At 43.4% G+C, this 23,252-nt stretch overlaps 1 protein-coding gene across 1 annotated transcript in view; it reads left to right on the top strand.

Annotated features, from left to right (window-relative positions):
• Window positions 1-7,888, top strand: part of LOC137658711 (ribonuclease 3-like) — a 222,031-nt gene extending 214,143 nt beyond the window's left edge. Inside the window, exons 21-22 of the mRNA XM_068393707.1 lie at window positions 6,314-6,459; window positions 6,773-7,888. Coding sequence (XP_068249808.1) covers window positions 6,314-6,459; window positions 6,773-7,128 — 502 coding nt within the window. The 3' untranslated portion in view covers window positions 7,129-7,888. The remainder of the gene's footprint in view (window positions 1-6,313; window positions 6,460-6,772) is intronic.
• Window positions 7,889-23,252: the final 15,364 nt, after the last annotated feature.

Here is a 23,252-nt window from a genome sequence, read left to right as displayed (position 1 = left end):
ATGTAAGCCTACAATCAAATATCAACCCTAAAAATTTTGCTTCACTTGCACATGGGATCCGTTGACCTTTGATGTATATATCCGGGTCTGGATGTACTCCCCTTATACGACAGAAATGGACAATTGTAGTTTTACTTGTTGAGAACTTAAATCCATTCATATCGGCCCAATGGATAATTTTATCAATAGAGAGTTGGATTTTTCTCTCAACCATTGCCATTCTGGCTCCAGCAAATGATATGGAGAGATCATCCACAAATAATGTTGCAAGAACATCCCGGGGAATGACTGAGGATATCCCATTAATTGCTAGTGCAAAAAGGGTTACACTCAGCACACTCCCCCTGAGGAACTCCTCCTTCCTGGCATTTACTCTGTGATAGAGCTTCCCCAACTCTCACTTGGAAAACTCTATGTGAAAGAAATGACTGGATGAACAGTGGTAGCTCACCTCTCAATCCGCACTCATGGATTCTTTTAAGTATACCGTATCTCCATGGGGTATCATATGCCTTTTCAAGATAAAAAAAAACTGTCACATGGTGCTGTTTGGAAGCAAAGGCTTCACAAATGGAGGACTCAAGTTGTATCAGCACATCAGTCGTTGAGTGCATTTTCCTGAATCCACATTGAATGGGTGATAAAATATTCTTCTTTTCAAGGTGCCAAATCAGTCTTGCATTGACCATCTTCTCCATGATTTTACATAAACAAGATGTCAATGCAATAGGTCGGTAGTTTGCTGCTAAAAACTTGTCCTTACCGGGTTTTAAAAAGGCTAAAATAATGGCTAGTTCCCAAACACTTGGATAACTATGATCATGCCATATTCTATTAAAAATGCTTAAAATAAATAACTTTGTATTAAAAGGTACATGTTTAATCATTGCATATGGAATTCCATCGGGTCCAGGGGCTGTATCGTTACAAGTAGCAAGAGCAGAATCAAATTATCTTTCAGTAAAAGGAGAATTGTATGACTCTTGCTTTCTTGTTGCGAAGTTTAAAACTTTCTTTTCTTCATTGCTCCTATATTGGTGACCAGGAGCTGCTTCACACTTGCACGATACATTTGAGAAATGGTCAGCCAGGGCATTGCTAACTTCGGTTGCTCCAGTCATATACTGGCCATTTATCTTTAACACTGGTGGTGGGTTTGGGGTGAATTTTCCTGCTATCTTTTTTACTTTCCTCCACACAGATGATGTTGGTGTTCTACTGTTAATGGAGGAAACAAAGGACATCCAAGACTGGCGCCTAGCTTCTTTCATGGCACGGCGGAACTGTGCTCTACATTTCTTGTATATGACTAAATTCTCCTCATTACGGTGCATGCGCAATCGAGTTAAAGACTTTCTTGTGGCTCTGTGCAGGGCAGTTAGTTCTGACGACCACCAGGGGACTGGTCGTCGTCTGAATATCCCAGTTCTTTTGGGAATGGAATTCACTCCTGCTGTGTGAAGAGTTCCATTAAGTAAGTCTATGGCATCATCAACACTTTCAAACTGTTCTGCATTTCCTTCAATTTCACTTAACTCCCGAAATCTATTCCAGTCCGCCTTATCAAGATTCCATCGAGGTGATCTTTGTAAAGGTGGACCATTGTTGGTGTTTATAATGATTGGTGCATGATCACTAGTATGCCAATCATCTAATGTTCTCCAATTAAAATCGAGAAGACAGTTAGAGCTTGCAACTGATAGGTCAATGCAGGACAAGGTATCTGTCTGTACATGAAAATGTGTGGGCTCTCCTGTATTGAGGAGTCCGACATCTTCATTCTCCAAAATTGACGATATAATATTACCCCTTGCATTTGCTAAAACATCACCCCATAAAGGATGTCTACTATTAAGGTCTCCTAGTAAGAGAAAGGGTTGTGGGAGTTGTTTAATCACCTCTACTATATTATCATATGAGATGTTATCATTTGGAGGCAAGTAAAGAGAACAGATTGTGTATTTTCTCCCTATATCAATCTGTACAGCTGCTGCCTGCAGAGGGGTACAGATAGACAAAGATATTTGGGGAACATCTCGACGAACGTATATAAGACTTCCCCCATGGCTCCCTGCTCGTTGATCATATGGTGTCCTATAGCTAACATACTCTCGAGGACAAGGAGTATTAGCATCGAGCTTGCTTTCTTGTAGACATACTGTTATAGGGGAGTGCTCACGTATGAGGAGCTTAAGTTGTTCATATTTCGCCCTTAAACCCTGGCAATTCCATTGCAGAATGGAGGAAAAAACTATGTTTTATTTTTTGGAAGACACCTTAGATGAAGTCTTCCCAATGGCACTGTTTGATCTAACAATGTTTCCCGGAGGTAACTCTAGAGAGGATCTTGATATAGTGGGTTTTGTGTTTCTCTTTTTCTTTGTGTCCTTTTGATCTAATTGTTGAGGAGGATGGTGGACCTCAACTTGAATTTCTGATTGGTTCAATTTACCTTCTAGTTGTTCAGAAACATCAGCAGACAAGATATCATATTTATTGGAAGTCGTGACTTTAATGTTTCTTATGGTAGGAGGAGAGAGGGAGGGAGGTCTCTCTCTTTTTCGATTAAAAGGTTGTGATCTGTCAGGTTTTTGCACCTTCCCCACTACGGGTTCACCAGGTAAATTGGTTTCGAGTGCAACCTCCATCAGATCAGGCAAGGAAACGGCCTGTGAGAGGTTTGTACTATTGCTTAAAATCGGAGTAGTTGGCTTTTGAATAATTTTCAGATCTTTAAGTGTCCGTTTTGATTTTTCCACAATTTCTGGATATAGATTTTCGATGGGACTTTCAACCTCTTTAACTACTTTCATTTGTTTCTTTATCTTAGAAGTAGAGATATAATTTTCATCTGTGTGGTTTGACAAGTTTTTCTTCAGAACCATTGAAAAAGGTTGCCCTGGTCTTATTTGCTTTTCAAGAGCTCTTTTACGAGCCTCTCTAAAAGTAACCCTTTCCATGGTCCTAATGGCCTGGATTTCTTTTTCAAAAATAAACTTTACACAGCTTTTAGATGTAGCTGGGTGTGCTTCCCCACAATGTATGCAATTAGGGTTTTCTATGCATACTCCATGACTACTTTTTCCACAGTTGGCACAAACAGCTGGCTTATTGTTTAGTTTTTCTTTACATTTCTGGCTTAAATGGCCATACATTTGGCAATGATAACATCGCAATGGTGACGGGATATATGGTTTTACCTTCAAAGATAGCCATCCAGCTTTTATAACATTTGGTAATCGGCATTGATCAAATGTTATAATCAGAGTAGCAAGAGGGATATGTTGTTCTCCAACTCTCTTTCTCATTCTGACTACTTTAACTACTCCTTGACTTTTCAGTTCATCCTCTATTTCTTTCTCCTCTATATCCAACAATTCTGGAGCATATATCACACCTCTACTCTGGTTGAAAGTAGGGTGTGAAACGCATTTTACGCTATGACCATTCAATGTTGTAAGTGTTTTTAACCTTTCACCTTGTAATGGGGACAGTGTCTCTATCAAGAGACTTCCATTTCCCTGGGGTAAAATTTTTGGCTGCCCTCCACATAAAGTAACTATTTCTCTATTAGCTTTAAAAACATTTATACGCTCATTTCTTCCGTTTTCAAATTCCAAGATAAAAATTTTTTCATAATTCACTACTTCATAGTGACCAGGTAATACTTCTACTTTTCTATATCTTTCTGTACTGTCATCATTTTTCACTCTCTCTTCTTCTCTAGCATTTTATTATTCACATGACGTGAATAAGGTTCTAACGTTACAATGTTAGAACCCGAGTTGGAGCTGTCTGTACCGAGGTCCATGTTTGTATTTTCCAGGTCGTCAACAGAGGTGTTGGGTTTTTTTTGAAAAAGCAAGCCGGGTTATCCACCTCTTATCGGAGGATGTCAGTCCTCCTATCCCATGTGGCCCAACACGAGAAGAGGCTTCAGCGGGGACCAGTCCTCTATTAGAGAGGGGCTGCCTCTCTTAAGGTGGGCGTACACTGGTCAGTGGGGGTAGTTAGCCCCTCCCACCGTCGACTCCAATGCCTGGCGTCACCCATTACCCGCAAATATGGGTGACTTAAGACCGGATCACTGGAGCCCGACTCTTAACAGACTTGGTCTGCACCCAATGGGGTCTGCCAGAGGGTGATGGCGTCTAAATTGGCACAGGTTGAGATGGAATGCAGTCCATCCCACACTCTGCCAAATACAAAGCAGCATCCAAAGTAAAATCGAACATGCCAAAGTCATCAACAATATCGAGCCCAAAAGGAAGAGATGGGAGAAAAAAAGAAATAATCAAAAGTAAAAGAGAAAGTGCTGACTGATTTAGTTGAATCGACAGCTGGGCACCGAGGTCCAATGGGAAGTAGTTCCCACTGTTCATTAGAGCCCAGCTGCTAATCCCTAAGCCCCCCATCCTCATCAAGGCTTCAGCATCTGGGGGGAAACAGCTTTGAGAAGTTTTCATTAACTCTTGGCAACTATCTTTCTGGGATAATCAAGACTTCTATAGTAGTCATAAAAGGGAAAAAATCTCCAGTCTAAGCAACTATTCAGGAGGTTGTGAATTATGTAGTCTACCTACACCGAAAGAATATCCTCTGTCTTGGCTGTGAAAGGCTAAAGATTGGCCTTTCGCCAAGTCTTACAGCTTTAGGGTACAAATCTGTCTTCTTTAGGAGTTACTGATGCTCATGATGAGCATTGAAGTTTAGCTACACCTTGAAATGAAAGAGTCCATTCAGCAACGGAAATGAAACTGGGACGAAAACACTTCATTTATACTATTTAGTAAAATAAACACTTATTTGGCAGCAGGGCAAAATTAAGGAAGTAAGCACAGAAGTAAAGTATAATGCAAGCAGCCAAGGGCCTATGGAACGTAGAAATGACCCTTAAATAATGCCTACCGAACACAGCACGAGGTAAACCGACAATACTGTACTCTTTAGGATCACACCCTGGAAAGTCCAGCCTCAAGAGTGAGATGTGTGACCTTTGTTCAAAGGGCTAAGGAAGAAGAGGTTGGCAGACAGATTTGATCGTAAGTGTGTGTTTCCACAAAACCAGGCAATGCCCACCTGGCAACTTAAGTTGCCAGAACACAGTTGGGAGTGGTGATGAGCATAGATGTCGGAAATTAGTACACGACAGGCAAACAACCTTACTTCCAACATAAGTTTGTTCATATATGGCCTTTGAATGAAGACACTAGCAGGCACACTACATCTGAAGGAACATTTTTAATGTATGACATCTGGCTGTTCATTTTTCGGGTGTCCCACATGAAATGTTATTTACACAATTGTACAATCGCCAAAAAGATCCAAGAGGGTTGGGGGTCCATTTTTGTAAATTTTATTTCTTGGTCTGATTCATAGCCCTCTTACAGTTCATGTAAAATCATTACATTGGTTTTTGCTGTTCTTGAAAAGTGAAGCACTTGTATATTTAATTATAGTTTACTTTATTTAAAGCTTGCTGCTAACCGTGGCACTTCTATTGCAATGTAGTGGATGGGAACATCCTTACATCGGAGCCCAAACTTTGACAATTTAATACCAGTATGTAGATGTAGGTTTGCAGCTTGACCCGATGGAGGATTAGAAAGACCAAGGGGATATATCACATCTCATCTCCTATGCCTATTGACGATTCGAGGAATGGGGAATACTACATCTAATAGCACAATTTGTTTCCAATAAATGCCATTGGGTTTCATGCTTTTGATGTTATTACTGCTCATTCTCACCACCCATCATGGTCTGGTAAATAAAATTTCAATAAGATTTTATGTTAATGTAAATTGTAGACAAAACAAGAGAATCTACATCTAAAATATCTGACAAATTTATCAGAAAGATATTTCATTAGCCCAATTTCCAAATTTTGAGCAGAATGTGCTCAAATGAAAATAATTTTTACAGTAAGCACAGGGGCACATAGTCTAAGATGCATTAAATAACTTTCAATCTTTCAGTTGATTAAAGACTTAAGCTAGGACCTAAAGTATCCATGACGCTTTTATAGTTGATATTATTGGTAACAAGGGGAGACGGGCAAGTTTTATAAGGTTGGCAAAAGTGGATTTTTGCTTTATATATGACCTAATCTTGAATATCATGCTCAATCCGTATCGGTGGCTTACGTTAGAAAAAGTACAAGTCAATTTAAATACAGTATATGGAAAATTAAGAAAAAGTTCAAGTCAGTTTCAATACAGTTTAAATATGGAAAATGAAAAGACTTCAGTCTTCAAATATATAAATAAACATTGGCTGTCATCCAAACTTGAAATGTTAATTTTTGTTACAGGGTAATCGAATGCAAAGGTCCTACAAACACTCGGGTATACACTGTTGCAGTCTACTTTCGGGGCCGCCGTCTTGCTAAGGCTTCAGGTCATTCAATTCAACAGGCAGAAATGAATGCTGCCAGGGATGCTCTACTGAATTCTAAAGGTATATGATAAATTTGATGAGAATTTTTCCTCTACTTTTGTAAAAAAAAAAAAAAAAAAAAAAATGCAGGCCGCTATAAGAACTTTTAAATATTTTTAATTCATAATCAGGGTGAAATATATTTCAACAATAATTTCAAGGAAATTTATTTTCTTATTATTAAAATTTAAGTTTTTGTGCTATGAATGCACCTTTGAATAGGAAAATTCTATATAATAACCCAAATAAATGAGGTGAGCTCGCAGCTAACATAGCAACAAAATACTATATTGTTAAGAAGTCTACAAGCCCTTTTTCTCTTTCTCCTCAACAGATTTGTTTCCACAGTTGGACCACCAAAGACGAGTTATTGAAAAGAGTGTAAAGATTCAAGGGGTAAAACCAGATTCATCTGGGAGAGAAAGGAAAAGGAGGGAAAGAGAAAAAAATGAATCTCGGTACAGGAGGAATGACAGACATGAACGTGATAAAGGCAGATCTCAGGAAGGACGTAGAGATACTGACAGACCCAGGAGTGGAATTAAAGATGACCGGGTTAAGGGAAGCAGTGGGCAAGGAACAAATAAAAATGGTTTACGGGAGGTTTATAGAGAAAGCAAAAGATGTGGAAGAGGTGATAAACATACTGAAGAAAACACAAGAGTGACTAAAGTGGATGAAACCCTATGAAAATTTGCTTGATTAATGTGATAACTATTAAGCTTCTTGAATTGGGGGAAACTATCAAAATTTACCGAAGTGTGATAATTTACACTAAGTTTCTAGAATTGGTTGGTCAGTAAAACAAAGAATAAATTAAAGACACTAACCGGAAAAAGTAGCAAGTTCTGATGCTTAGGTCAAATGGACCTACAGTTAAGAACAAAAAAAAAACTAATGCTTTAAAGCTCTGGTTCCATGTTCCTATGGATATGAATTAGACTTAGGAGGAAAAAAATATCTTACAATGAAACTCATGCTTGGCATCTTTCTTATATGCTAGTCTTAGTCTGGCTTCAAATACAAGTAAAAATGTATGAAGGAGACTTTTGGGGTATAGGGTATATGGTAGCTGATTGAATATTGGCTACCTTAAAAAAGTATTGATTATAGTTATTAATTTTTAAATGAGTAGAAGGTAAAATTCTTATGAACCAAATTGTCAAGTGCAACTACAAAAGCTAAGTATGGTACAGTAATAAATGAATTAGTTTTAAGATTTTAATAAGAAAATTAAGTATCAATCTGCTGTTTATGTAAATTATTTATTACATAAAAATTGTAGTAATAGATCTTTAAATTCTTCCTACAGCATTGCTATATTTGTTATACAAGCACTATACATGAGGTCCTGAAGTTACGAGCGAGATCCATTCTTACGACGTCATAAGTTAGATTTTAAATACAGTACAAAACACACTGTATATGTATAATATGCTTAAAAGAAAAATAAAACAATCCCTTACCATTCATAAATTACTATACCCTATACATACAAATACCTGTACCCTATATAGTTTATCTACACTAATTCAGTACCAGACAACAAATATAAAAAATTCTTAACCTTTATTCCTGTGGTTGGCCTGCACACTGGAAGGGCCATTGCAAGTGGTAGAGAAAGGGTTATTTGGAGGAGGACGGGGAAGATGCCACAGGAGCTGGAGAGTCAGGAGATTCTGGAGGTTGTGTTGAAGCTGCTGCAGAGGTAGAGGGTTGAGGTTCAAGTGCAGACCATTCTACCTTTCAACAGTAGATAAGACATGATTATCTGGCAAGATTGCACCCTTCTTCTCTTCTTAAGTTCACCTTGTAACACCTCTCAGCATCCATGACCCCCTCTGAACATCTCCAATGCAAATCGTAAGTATTACTCCGTAACCAGAAAATGGCATTAATTGTCCTTCAAATTGGCATGTAGTTCGTCATATTAATTAGCCAAACATCGTAACTAGAAATAGTTTCCATGACTTTTTTAAGTACCTTATGGGAACCCGTTCATAATGGAGAATCGTTGTAATTCTAGACCCTTGTAACCCAAGGACCTCCTGTATGGTTTTAAATGTGACACCTAAAAATATTTCAGCACATATCCCTGTTAAAATATTGTCAAGGGGATATGGGGTGGGGTGCACAGGAAAACAATTAACATTTCACCTAATGCTCGCAACTACAATTGCAACCAATTAGATAATAAGGGTATTTACTATAAGCTGTTACAATTTTAACACCAATTACTGTCTATGCTACTATACAATTTCCAGCAAGATAGAGATGTTAGCTACTAAATAAGAAAATTGTTGGGAATAGTATGATTGTGATGGAAGACTTGCATAAGCCAGTTTAAATGTACCTTTAAATGAAAATTTCAAGTTGCATTTATGAAAGGGTATTTTAGTGCAACTACAAACTCTTATGTTCCTATATGTACACAAATATTTTGTCCTTTAAAGGGGGATCCACCATTGAACCCAAAACTGTTATTTATCACTGGATGAATCTAATTTTTCTATGTGTTATACCTACAAGTGCAAAGATAATTCTGTGCGAGTTTAATTGAATTCAGACTACTATTTTTTTTAAATGAATAAAAAAGGGATTTTGACTTAGGAAAAATCTATTTCTGGGCGAGAGACCCGTGCCGCCCAGTGAAATGCTCCTTTAACATCATTTCTAAGGTAAAAACTGCTATGAATTTACCAGAGAAAAATTTGTATAGGAATGCTAGGTTGAACCCAGCTCGCTCACCTTAATAAGGTGTCGGTATAATACTGGGGCGCTGAATAAATCACAACCAGAGGCCTCGCACCATTTAGATATCTCCCGTCAACATCCCCGAACAGCGAGGTGCCGTTCAACATCCCACTACTACTAGCAATCCCACGCCAGTGACGTCACTCCCTATAGCACCCCAGATTGGGGCCCAATCAGGGAGGGACGGGTGGGTTCACTGGGCGGAACGGGTCTCTCGCCCAGAAATAGATTTTTCCTTTGTCAAAATCCCTTTTCTGGGCTCCGACCCATGCCGCCCAGTGAAATCGTACCAAAGAATGGGGACCCAATATGGCTAACTACCTGAAGATTGATTGATTGATTTAAAGTTTTCAGGCATCCTGACATCTGAGGTCATTGACACCGGTAACATTTAATTTATGTATACAAAAATAAAATATAAAATAAAATAAAAAATAAAAGTATTCAATTAAAATCATAAAAGTTGAATGTCATAAAAGTTAAATATTTTTCAGAAGACCTGCTTCTGAAATAAATCTAAAAATGCCACTTGCATGGTAGGACACATCATTTCCAAGAATCTTGGCAAGGATGAACCTGCCACCCTCACCTCGAGCCTCAAACAAATATCTACAGTATTCCGCAAGTTGTTATAATTGGGGCATTCGGTCAACAAATGCCTTACTGTTAGAGGTACTAAACAGTCGTCACAATACGGTTGGTGTTGGCCCTTCAGCAGAAACTTGTGTGTCAACCGAGTGTGACCAATACGGAGACGACAAAGAGAAGTCTCCCATTTTCAGGGCATCATCATATACCTCCAAGGAGATATGTCATTTGTTATCTCTCGCATTTTATTGCCATCTTAACTATCCCATTGCTGTTTCCATTTATTGCAAACCAATTTCTTGATGTCAGGTAAGAAATCATTACAGGGAATGGGATACCTTCTTGGCAGCAACTCTGATGCAGCCTCCTTAGCCAGTGAATCTGCCTTCTCATTCCCAGACACACCTACATGTGCTGGAACCCAACAAAATTGAACTGTTATACCTCTCCGTCCAATAATGAAAAGCCATTCTAAAATCTTTAAAACTAGAGGGTTATTAGAATTAAAAACTCCCATAGCTTGAAGGACACTCCTTGCATCACTAAAAATTGTAAAATTACCCTCCTTCTCCAATGCTATTTTTTCAATAGCAGTTAATATGCCATACAGTTCGGCAGTAAATATGGAAGCGGTCAGAGGAAGTGCACCTCTACAATTAAAACCATTACTATGTACTCCAAATCCAACGCCAGCATCAGATTTGGAGCCATCAGTATAGATAAAAGTTGATCCTCTATGTTCTTTAACATGTTCATTAAAGAGAGACCTGGCTTCTAGGTCTGACATATTCTTCTTATCTTCAATAAAATATTTACAAAAAGATATCTCTGGTAACTTCCATGGAGGCGTTGATACCTTGAATGGAAGTACCTTATTTCTAATTATATCCAGACAATTTAATAATCGTTTCACCCGAAAGCCATAAGGTTGAGGAGATTTTGGGTGCAACTCAAAAGTATGATGCGTGTCTTACAAGGCTTGCAGTCTGAAAGGCTAGAGAGTTAGGGAGTCTTTGCAATCTAAACCAATACCGAAGAATAGAAGACATTCGGTAAAGGTCTAGAGGTAACTCTCCAGCATCAACCAGGAGACTTGGGATAGGCGAGGTTTTAAAAGCTCCAGTAGACAATCTAATACCTGCATGATGTATCGAGTCTAATATTTTTAACCGGCTTGGGGTGGCTGAAGAATATACCTCACAACCATAACTAATTTTGGAAAAAATCAAGGCCTTGTATAATTTTAGAATAGTATTGCGGTCTGCCCCCCATGATGTATGGGACAATACTTTTAAGATATTCAGAGCTTCAACACATTTAGCTTTTAACGCTTTTAAGTGAGAAACCCATGTAAGCCTACAATCAAATATCAGACCTAAAAATTTGGTTTCCGATACACATGGTATCCGTTGACCTTTAATGTATATATCCGGGTCTGGATGTACTCCCCGGATACGACAAAAATGGACAATGGTAGTTTTACTTGTCGAGAACTTAAATCCATTCATGTCAGCCCACTGGATAATTTTATCAATAGAGAGTTGGATTTTTCTCTCAACCATTGCCATTCTAGTGCCAGCAAATGATATTGAGAGATCATCCACAAATAATGTTGAGAACATCCTGGGGAATGGCTGAGGATATCCCATTAATTGCTAGTGCAAAAAGGGTTACACTCAGCACACTACCCTGAGGAACTCCTTCTTCCTGGCACTTACTCTCTGATAGTGTTTCCCCAACTCTCACTTGAAAGACTCTACGTGAAAGAAATGCCTGAATAAATAGTGGCAGCTCTCCTCTCAATCCCAATTCATGAATAGTTTTAAGTATACCATATCTCCATGTGGTATCATATGCCTTTTCAAGGTCAAAAAATACTGTAACATGGTGCTGTTTGGAAGCAAAGGCTTCACAAATAGAAGACTCTAGTCGTATCAACATATCAGTCGTTGAGTGCATTTTTCGGAATCCACATTGAATCGGTGATAAAATACCTTTCTTTTCAAGGTACCATATCAGCCTTGCATTGACCATCTTCTCCATGATTTTACATAAACAAGATGTCAATGCAATAGGACGATAGTTTGCTGCTAAAAACTTGTCTTTACCGGGTTTTAAAAAGGCTAAAATAATGGCTAGTTCCCAAACACTTGGTTAACTATGATCATGCCATATTCGATTATAAATAACTTTGTATTAAAATGTACATGTTTAATCATTGCATATGGAATTCCATCGGGTCCAGGGGCTGTATCATTGCAATGAGCAAGTGCGGAATCAAATTCTCTTTCAGTGAAAGGAGAATTATACGACTCTTCCCTTCTTGTTGCAAAATTTAAAATTTTCTTTTCTTCAGTGCTCCTATACTGGTGACCAGGGGCTCCTTCACACTTGCTGGATACATTTGAAAAATGATTAGCCAGGGCATTGCTAACTTAATTTGCTTCAGTTACATACTGGCCATTCACCTTCAACACTGGTGGTGGGTTGGGGGTGAATTTGCCAGCTATCTTTTTTACTTTCCTCCACACAGAAGATGGTGGTGTTCTACTGTTAATGGAGGAAACGAAAGACATCCATTACTGGCGCCTTGCTTCTTTCATGGCACGACGGAACTGTGCTCTACATTTCTTGTACATAATTAAATTCTCATCAGTTCTGCGTCTACGCAATCGTGTTAGAGATCTTCTTGTGGCTCTGTGGAGGGCAGTTAGTTCTGAAGACCACCACGGGACTGGTCGTCGTTTGAATAACCCTGTTGTTTTGGGAATTGAATTGACTCCTGCTGTATGGAGAGTTCCATTCAGTAAGTCTATGGCATCATCGATATTTTCAACTTGTCCTGCATCCCCCTCAATTTCGCTTAGCTTACGAAATTTATCCCAGTCCGCCTTGTCAAGATTCCATCGTGGCGATCCCTGTAAAGGTGGATCATTGTTGGTGTTCATAATGATTGGTGCATGATCACTAGTATGCCAATCATCTAATGTTCTCCAATCGAAGTCGAGAAGGCAATTAGAGCTTACGATTGATAGGTCAATACATGACAAGGTACCTGTCTGGACATGAAAGTGTGTGGGCTCTCCTGTATTAAGGAGTCCCACATCTTCATTTTCCACAATTGATGATATGATATTTCCCATCGTGTTTGCTAAAACATCACCCCACAAAGGATGTCTACCATTCAAATCTCCAAGTAAAAGAAAAGGTTGAGGGAGTTGTTGAATCACCTCCACTAAGTTATCATATAAAATGTTATTTGGAGGCAAGTACAGAGAACAAATTGTATATTTTTGCCCTATGTCAATCTGTACAACCACTGCCTGCAGAGGTGTACGAATAGACAGAGAAACTTGGGGAACATCTTGACGAACGTATATGAGACTTCCGCCATGGCTCCCCACTTGGTGATCATATGGTGTCCTATAACTAATATATTCGCGAGGAAAAGGGGTATTATGATCAAGTTTGCTCTCTTGTAGACAAATAATTATGGGGGAATGCTCATGAATAAGGAGCTTAAGTTCTTCATATTTGGCCCTTAAACCTGGCAATTCCATTGCAAAATGGAGGAAAAAACTATGGTTTATAATTTGGTAGACCCCTTGGATGGAGTCTTCCCATTAGCAGTTTTTGATCTAACACTATTTTTAGTTGGTTTTATTAAAGAGGGTCTTGATAGATTGGGTTTAGCATTCATGATTTTCTTTTTGTCTTTTTGATCTGATTGTTGAGGAGGTTGGTGGACCTCCACTTGAATTTCCGATTTATTTAAATTGACTTCCAGATCAGAAATATCAACAGACAAATCATCATATTTATTTGACGTCGTAATTTTGATATTTCTTATGGAAGGGGGCGAGAGAGATGGAGGTCTCTCTCTTTTCCGATTAGTAGGTTTTGAGCTACCAGGATTTTGCACCTTCCCCCAATACAGGGGCACCTGGTAACTTGGTGTCAGGTGGCATCTCCATCAAGTCAGGCAAGGACATGGCCTGGGAGAGGTTAGTACTATTGTTGGTAATGGGGGATGAAGGCTGTACAGAAATGGGCAATGACCCATTTTTAATACGCTGTGGCAGAGCCTCAGAAGGCAATATGATTACCTTGTCATGCAGTACTTTATTATCAGAGGTTGTATTTCTTTTCTTAGGATTACTGGCAGTGCTAGGTGGGGTTGTTGTCTCCTGTGGTAAATTTACCTTTGATTTTTAAGGCTTTTGCATAGCTGGTTGATTTATTCAACAGTCTTTTTGCATGTCCCACACTTATGTGTTCTAAACTTGATTTGTTTAGGGCAGCTGCCTCCAACTTATACAGTTCTCATCTCCTATCAGTTGATTTATGGTTCAAATTGCAATTTGAACACCTGGCCTCAAGTGTACATTCTCCATGATAAGTTTTGGAGCAAATACCACACATTTTTCCATTTTTGCAAACTTTGGATGGGTGTCCAAATTTAAAACAATTAAAACATTGCAGGGGCTTTTGTTTGAAAGGCCGAACTTTAATCCTTTCATTTTCAATAAAAATATGGAAAGGTACATCAGCATCCTGGAAAGTAAGTATAATCATTGAAGTTCCAGGAACCTTATGCACTTTCCATACATTTAATGGACACATAGAAAGTATCTCCTCCTCTGTAAATTCGTACAGGTCCTTATTAAAGACCACTCCCCTTCCATAACTAAAATTTAGATGAGGTTTCATTTCCAATGTAATTTCATCACTGCCTGTCTGTAAGTTAGACAGTATTGCAGACTGAGTCGAAGATTTGGCATGGATGAGATAACTATTCTTCCCAAAACGAGATATATCTCCAGGTGCTATGGTTCTTACTTTTTTTTGGATAAACTTACATACCTTAAAATATTTTCCTATTATCCCTTTAGGTTCAGCTAAGAGCCACATTGGTGGTTTGGGTTTTCTCTGTGAAGGCATGGGTACATTTCTATCTTTTTCAAACCAATCAGCAGTTTTGTACACATCCAATTCCTTTGGGACCTTATCACAAAGAGCTCCCATGATTTTCAATTCGTTAATTTTAATACTACTAATATTACTTATGGCATTAAACGCTTCATCATGACTTTCAAAAGATATCCAAGATTCCCATTTTTCATCTCCAAGTCTCATCCTTATTTCCTTTATCAATCCATAGCACTCAAATGCTCTATATATATCATCATAATTTGTCTCTAATGGGATTTGGGAAACATGAAGGAATTGTAGTTTCCCTGTGTTACCCAAATTGCTAGATTTTTTAACATCAGTAGAGTGGTCCTTTTTAGTTCGAAGGTCGTCAACAGAATTTTCCTTAATTACAGTAGCAGAAGTCGTCAACAGTGCCGGGGGGGAGTCAGCATTTGAAGGGTCCATATTTAAGGGTGGGATTTTCATGTTTTTGTTGGGGTACCTGCTTGAGAATTATAAGAAAGTATCATACGTTGGAAGGGAAATTTGTATTCTCCACTATCGGCACAATGAGAGTATACTTCCCAGATGGTCCACTCCATACCCTACCCGAAGGATAGCATCAAAACAGATATAGAGGCACAGGTTAAGCTAAACCCGCCTGTTAGGACTGAGACCAAGGTAATATGGAATCATCCTCCCCATATCTGTAATGATGGGTTTCCGGCCAAAAGCCAAGAGTCCCACCTCAAGGATTGGATCCCCCTGGATTCCGATGACCCAACCCTTGAGAGTGGTTCCGCCAAAAAGGTCCAAACCATCTTTGGGATGGCTGAGATCATCCAATACTCTCATATATAGCTTTGAATGCGAATACCTCCCAACCGTGATCCCTTCTCCCATTCATCTAAGCAGGCAGTAATAACGAATGTGGAAATATCCATGCCATTTAAATAAAATAGAAAAAAAAAGATAAATAAATAAATGAACAAATAAAATAAATATATATATATATGCATACATCTACATATATATATATAACTAAGAAAAATAATAATCATAGAGATAGGACAGCAAGATGAAAGAAAGTTGATAAAATTAGGAGAAGGTCGAAGTAATATTAAGCAGAAGAAAAAGATGAAAGAGAGAAATTTAGATTCGAACTGGGGGAGCAATTTCCCGAAGTTCGAGAGCCCTCTTGCCCGTCACCAAGATTCAGCACGGGAATGAAATGCAGTGCTGAAGCTCAATGACTTCATCAAGGCATTCTCTCATTAAGAGGGTAACTACCTGAAGAGGGAATAACACAAAATAACAGAGCTGATGAGTTTAATATAAAAAAGAGGGATGTGGAAACCCGTAAAATTAGATCAACATGTATATGACAGTGAAAAATAGACATGGTAAACAATCAATAATGAAACCCGTAGGTAGAATTCAACAGATATGAATTGTGGGAATCCAGCTTGGTAATCAAAAATGCAAAATAAAATCAGCTCGGGGATTCAAGAACAAGTGTAATGAAAACAATTCGTGAAATTGAACAATTGAATAATAAAATACACCATAAGGGTGTATAGTAACAAAACAGGTAGGAACAACAGGTAAGCCAGGCAGGAGGGAAAGAGGACAGAGCAAGACGTTGTGATTAGGACTCAGTACCTTCAGGAGGAACTATATTCCCTGCAGCTACTGTGGCAAATCTAAGAGCTTCTAAAGGTTTTAGGTAGTGGCGCTTGAAAACTTTAGGGGACTTACAACCCGTATATTTTGAGAGCTCATCAAATTTCATATGGTGGAAAAAATTAATTTAGGTAGCCACAGCTCTAATATCATGGACATGTGGGAATGATGCAGGATTAGCTTGTTTAATAAAATAAAGAATTTGTTGTCTGATTCCCTTAAGGGTAATAGTTCCTCCGTGTTCTCTAATAAATAAGAGCCCTGTGGTTGTAGTGGAAGTTCTACCTAAGTAGACTTTCAGGGTGGTAACTGGACACAGGGATGGATCCCGAGGATTGATTGATTGATTCAAAGTTTTCAGGCATCCTGACATCTGAGGTCATTGACGCCGGTAACATTTAATTTATGTATACAAAAATAAAAGTTAAAATAAAATAAAAAATAAAAGAGTATTCAATTAAAATCATAAAAGTTGAATGTAATAAAAGATGACAAATTCGAAGATAATTTGTATTTTTCCTAACCATACAAACCTTAGCTATTTACAAAGGGTTTACTTTTAGCGCAGCTGAAATGACGAGCCAATAGTTTTTAACGAGGGTTAATTACCCCCGCGCTAGTTAGCGGGGGGTGGGGAAGGGTAGCTTGCTACCCCTCCCCCCTCCACACACCGGTGACTTGCTTCACTTCACTTAGAGGTAGGACTTGACTTGGGGGTCAGGGATGGCGGGCACATATGTGTAAATAGCTAAGGTTTGTATGGTTAGGAAAAATACAAATTATCTTCGAATTTGTCATTTGTTCCGTAACCGAAATACAAACCACGCTATTTACAAAGGGTGACTTACCCCTTAGGAAGGGTGGAAAGTCCCCAGCCTTACTGACTTCGGCTTGCCCGGGGGCTCGATCCCTTAGTGAGCAGCACTAGAGAGAGGGAGCCCCTGTACCTCACAGGTTCCTAGCATCGCTAGGAACGAGTGGCCTACATAAGTAGTGTGAGGAGGAGAGTGTGACTCGTCCTATGAAGTTGACCTTGAGACCTTCAGATAGGAATTCTAGGATAGGACGTTCCCCATACCACCTCGTCAGGGTATGGGAGACGCAACAGTATTAAGCTTAATACTAGGAGCACAAAGAAGCATGGGTTACCTGCAGAGGTCGAGGTCAGCTATGCGAGGACCAGGATGCTGCTTCCCCAAGAGAGGGGAGAATGAAGAAAGAAGTAAGGGTCAGACATACTCTTTCATTCACACAGACTAAGACCGGGTAACAACGCCCTCAACCTACTGCTACTTGTCCAAAAAGGAGCCTGAGGTTAGACCAGCTGTTGTGCAGCCACCACAGGGCCGATAGAGAACGTATCGAGGCTCCTGTGGGTCACGTCTTGCAGGTAGTGGGCTGTGAAGGTCGTTTGACGCTTCCAGACCCCCGCTTGAAGTACCTGCGTCACAGAGAAGTTTCTCTTGAAGGCCAGGGATGTAGCAATACCCCTGACATCGTGGGCCCGAGGGCGACGTGACGGAGGAGGGTCAGGATTCAGGGCATGGTGGATAACCCTACGAATCCAAGCAGAGATGGTGTTCCTTGTGACCCTCCTCTTTGTCCTGCCTGTGCTCACAAACAAAGCTCGCACATGAGGACGGACTGCAGCCGTTCTCTTCAAGTAGTACCTCAGACACCTCACTGGGCATAGTAGCAGCTGGTCTGGGTCGTTTGTTACAGAACGGAGACTCGCGATCCTGAAAGAGTCGAACCGAGGATCCGGCACTCCAGGATTCTGAGTCTTGGCCACAAACTCAGGGACGAACCTGAACGTTACCTCCCCCCATCCCCTTGAATGGGCGATGTCGTACGAGAGACCATGAAGTTCACTAACTCGCTTGGCCGAGGCCAAGGCGAGTAGGAAAGCCGTCTTCCAAGACAGGTGGCGATCGGAGGCCTGGCGTAATGGCTCGAAGGGAGGTCTCTTGAGAGACCTGAGAACTCGAACCACGTTCCAAGGAGGGGGTCTCACTTCCGACTGGGGGCAGGTAAGCTCATAGCTACGTATGAGTAAAGAGAGTTCTAGCGATGAAGAAATATCCACGCCCTTCAATCTGAAGGCCAAGCTTAAGGCTGAGCGATAGCCTTTCACTGCCGAGACAGAAAGGCGCATTTCTTCTCGCAGATACACAAGGAAGTCCGCTATTGCTGGAATAGTGGCATCGAGTGGAGAGATACCCCTTCCACGACACCAACCACAAAAGACTCTCCACTTCGCTTGGTAGACTCCCTCAGAGGACCTTCGCAGGTGCCGAGACATTCTCTCCGCAACCTGTTGCGAAAAGCCTCTCTCCGCGAGGAGACGCTGGATAGTCTCCAGGCGTGAAGCCGAAGCGAGGCTACGGCCCTGTGAGGGACACCGGAGTGGGGTTGTCTGAGAAGCTCGTGTCGTGGAGGAAGCTCCCTTGGGAGTTCCGTCAGGAGTTGCAGAAGGTCCGGAAACCATTCCGCGTGATGCCATAGCGGAGCTACTAGAGTCATGGAACAGTTGACCGATAGTCTGGTCCTGTTGAGCACCCTTCTCATCAGACAGAATGGTGGGAAGGCGTACACGTCGATGTTGTCCCACCGTTGCTGGAAAGCATCTTGCCAGAGTGCCTTGGGGTCCGGGACTGGTGAGCAGTACAGGGGCAGCTTGAAGTTCAAGGCTGTCGCGAACAAGTCCACCGTCGGGGAACCCCACAAAGTCAGGACTTTGTTGGCTATCTGAGGATCCAAAGACCACTCGGTACTCACTATCTGCGAAGCCCTGCTCAGACTGTCGGCGAGCACATTCCTCTTGCCAGGAATGAAGCGAGCTGATAGTGTTATCGAGTGGGTTTCGGTCCACCTCAGAGTCTCTACTGCAAGATGGGATAGCTGTTGCGAAAAAGTGCCTCCCTGCTTGTTGATATAAGCCACTACCGTGGTGTTGTCGCTCATCACCACCACGGAGTGACCCGCCAGGAACCGTTGGAACTGTTGAAGGGCCAGAAAGACGGCCTTCAATTCTAGCAGGTTGATGTGTAGGCACTTTTCTGATTCTGACCAAAGGCCTGAGGCCCTCTGGTTCAGAACGTGCGCCCCCCACCCTTCTTTTGACGCGTCCGAAAACAGAGTCAATTCCGGGGGAAGGACGAGAAGACTCACTCCCTTTCGCAGGTTCTCGTCGGCCAGCCACCACCGCAAGTCCGTCTGTTCCAGAGACCCCATTGGGATCAGAGTGTCCGGGGAATCGGATCCTTGATTCCACCGGGACTTGAGCCGCCATTGAAGGGATCTCATCCTGAGGCGGCTGTTTGGAACCAGACGGGCCAGGGAGGATAGGTGGCCCAAGAGACGCAACCACGATTGGGCGGGGAGTTCTTTTCGCCTGAGGAAAGGTTCCGCCACCCTCCTCAGCCTTGCTATCCGGTCGTCTGATGGAAAGGCTTTGTGGAGATTGGTGTCTATTAGCATGCCTAGATAAACCAGTCGCTGGGACGGCTGCAGAGAGGACTTCTCGAGGTTTACCACGATCCCCAGATCCTGGCAAAGATCTAGAAGCCTGTCTCGGTGTCGAAGAAGGGTCGACTCCGAGTCTGCTAGGATCAGCCAATCGTCTAGGTAACGAAGGAGACGAATGCCGTTCCTGTGCGCCCAAGTCGAAATCAGGGTGAACACTCTGGTGAACACCTGAGGAGCTGTGGAGAGACCGAAACACAGCACCTTGAACTGGTAGATCTTGTTGTCTAGGCAGAATCTCAGGTACTTCCTGGAAGACGGATGGATTGGGATCTGGAAGTACGCGTCCTTTAGATCCAGTGTACACATGAAGTCTTGTGGTCTCACCGCAAGTCTGACTGTGTCTGCTGTCTCCATGCTGAACCGGGTTTGTTTGACAAACCTGTTCAGAGCCGAGAGATCGATGACGGGTCTCCAGTCTCCAGTAGCCTTCTTTACAAGAAAGAGTCGACTGAAGAAGCCTGGAGAGCCGTCCACGACCTCCTGGAGAGCACCCTTCTCGAACATGGTCTTGACTTCGGCCTGAAGGGCCAGCCCCTTTGCCGATCCCATGGCATAGGAGCTCAACGACACTGGATTCGCTGTCAGGGGAGGTTGAGATGACGTGAACGGGACGCGATAACCTTGGCCGATCACCGAGATCGTCCAAGCATCGGCCCCGAGATGTTGCCACCTGCGGACGCAACGCTGAAGGCATCCCCCCACAGGTGGACACGCAGGGGGACTGCCACCCCTAGGGCTTGCGGCCGCGGCCGCCACCCCTAGAAGTCTTGCCTCCCCTGGAGGACTTACCACCCCTCTTGACCTTGGCTGGAAAGGGCTGGGGCTTAGACACCACTTTCTTAGCTGCCGGTGCCTGTTTTGGAGCCTTACGAGGCTGTTGCTGCTGTTGTGGCGGGGCTGGAGGCTTATAGGGCCGAGTTGTAAGGGCCCTGTGGAGGAGGGAGTCCGTGCTGGATTTCCTCCACCTCTCAGCCGTTCGCTCCAAGTCTTGAGGCTCAAACAGGCTCTCCCCCAGGAGGGAGGCATGTCGGAGCCTACACACATCTACGGCGGGGACCTTCGGATGGAATCTCTCGGACACAGCATCGCGACGCTTCAACACCGAGTTGGCCCACAGGGTGGTAACCTGGTGCGCCAAGAACTCGATGGAGCGGGTGCCCGAGAGCAAGAAGGTCTCTAGGGCCTTCCTATTGGTCTCCTTGGACAAGTCCTCAGATCGCAATAGGATGCCCAGAGATCCTAACCAGAAGTCCAGCCACGAAGTGGCCTGCATGGCACACTTAGCGACCTTCTCGTGGTTAAGGATCTCTGCCGCCGAGAACGACACCTGCCGGGCAGAGAGTTTCTCCAAGGGAACTCCCTTCGCCAGCTCCTCCACAGAGTGATGGAGCGGAAGAGCGAGGTTGTGCTCACCCAGGATCTCGAAATACCTCCTCTGCTGAAGGCGAGGAGGAGGGATGAGTTTGTTCCCGGCAGTGGAACGACTGGAGGAGGCAAGAAGTGCGAGCTGAGCATTGGCCCTAGCTCTGGCACTCTTCAGCCCCCGAGACCAGGGCAGAGCTGCACTGGTCTTAGGGGCCTTCCGAACGTCGAACACTTCATCCAGAATTGTGTCTTTGCCTTCACGGGGGGGGATGACTGGATCCGTAAGACTGTTAAGTTGCCTTATCAGGCTTAGGACCTGCCAGAAGGCATGTTCGGACTCTTGCTGTTCTCCTCCCTGTGGGCTGGCAGCTAAGTCTCCTGCCCCAGGAATCTCTTCCTGGGGTGATACGTGGACATTCCCCTGGGTAGTCATGGGTTCCTGTCGAATCCTTGCAGAGGATTTAGGGATGGTCTTGGAATCCTTGGGCTCCCTCCTAGGAGGGATACAGGATCCCAACAACGAGGTTCGAGGGGCCCCTTCCTCACGAGACAATTCTCCTGCCTGAAGCGAAGTCTCCCCCCCTGGTGCCGGGGGGAAGACTACCGGTCCACTGGACTCACCTGAGGACGGAAAGGCCTCGTCCACGGGAGAAGGAGAGAGTACTCGTGCAGGAGAGGGGACCCTCGAGACCGACCTCTTGGGAACCAACTTCGCCCTGGGGGAAGTCACCACGAAGTCCACTCCTCTCTTTCTCTTCAGCGAAGGAGAGACAGCCGCTGGTTTGTTACCCTGGCCGGCGAGTGCTGGTTTCATAACCCTCACTAACGCCCGTGCCAGCGGACCAAACCAAGTCTGCTGCTCAAAGGACACAGAGTCCGAAATCCTCGCTAAGGTGAAAGGGATCGGGCGATCCTTTGGAGTGGACACGACGGTACCTGCCTGAAAAGAAGGTGGGGAAGAATGTTGTAATGACCTGTCCTCGTCCTGCAATACCAACCTGTGCTTGGATGGAGGTGATCCCGAGTGCCGTCTAGGAGCACGCGTCCCTGCTGCTACCACCGGCTGTGGAATTCGCCGCGAACTATGGTCGCGCGAGGGTGAACGGTCGCGCAAAGGCGAATGGTTGCGCGGGCGTACAGGCGAGCGGGATCGCGCGAGCGCGCAGGCGAGCGGTCGCGCGGGGCGCGCAGGCGAGCGATCGCGCGGGCGCGCAGGCGAGGCGATCGCGCGGTGCGCGCAGGCGAGTGGGCGTGAGGGTGGGCAGGTAAAGGAACACGTGTCCGAGGCGACGAACGCAAGCGATGGCGCGACGGCGAGGGATCGTGCTGCCGCGTAGGTGAAGAAGATCGCTGGCGATAATGATCACGTGATGGTAAGCGATGGCGAGCAGCATGTGAAGGTGAATGATTGCGCGCAAGAGGGCGGTCGTTCAGGGTTGAGCGATGAGGAGCAGCATGCGTAAGCGGGCGATCGTTCAGGGTTGTGCGATGGCGAGCAGCATGCGTAGGTGAATGATCGCGTGAAAGGGTGCGATGGTGATCAGCATCCGCAGGAAGGCGATCGTTCAGGGTTGTGCGATGAGGAGCAGCATGCGAAAGCGGGCGATCGTGCAGGGTTGTGCGATGGCGAGCAGCATGCGCAGGTGAATGATCGCGTGAAAGGGTGCGATGGTGATCAGCATCCGCAGGAGGGCGATCGTTCAGGGTATTGCGATGAGGAGCAGCATGCGAAAGCGGGCGATCGTGCAGGGTTGTGCGATGGCGAGCAGCATGCGTAAGCGGGCGATCGTGCAGGGTTGTGCGATGGTGATCAGCATCCGCAGGAGGGCGATCGTTCAGGGTATTGCGATGAGGAGCAGCATGCGTAAGCGGGCGATCAGGCAGGTTCGTGCGATGGCGGGCAGCATGTGAAGGTGATCGCTGGCGAACTGGTGATCGCTGGCGAGCTGGTGATCGCTGGCGAGCTGGTGATCGCTGGCGAG

Source organism: Palaemon carinicauda, chromosome 19 (assembly GCF_036898095.1).
Source record: "Palaemon carinicauda isolate YSFRI2023 chromosome 19, ASM3689809v2, whole genome shotgun sequence".
NCBI lineage: Eukaryota > Metazoa > Arthropoda > Malacostraca > Decapoda > Palaemonidae > Palaemon > Palaemon carinicauda.
Note: the sequence above shows the minus strand (reverse complement) of the source record. Positions and strands in the feature narration are given on the sequence as shown.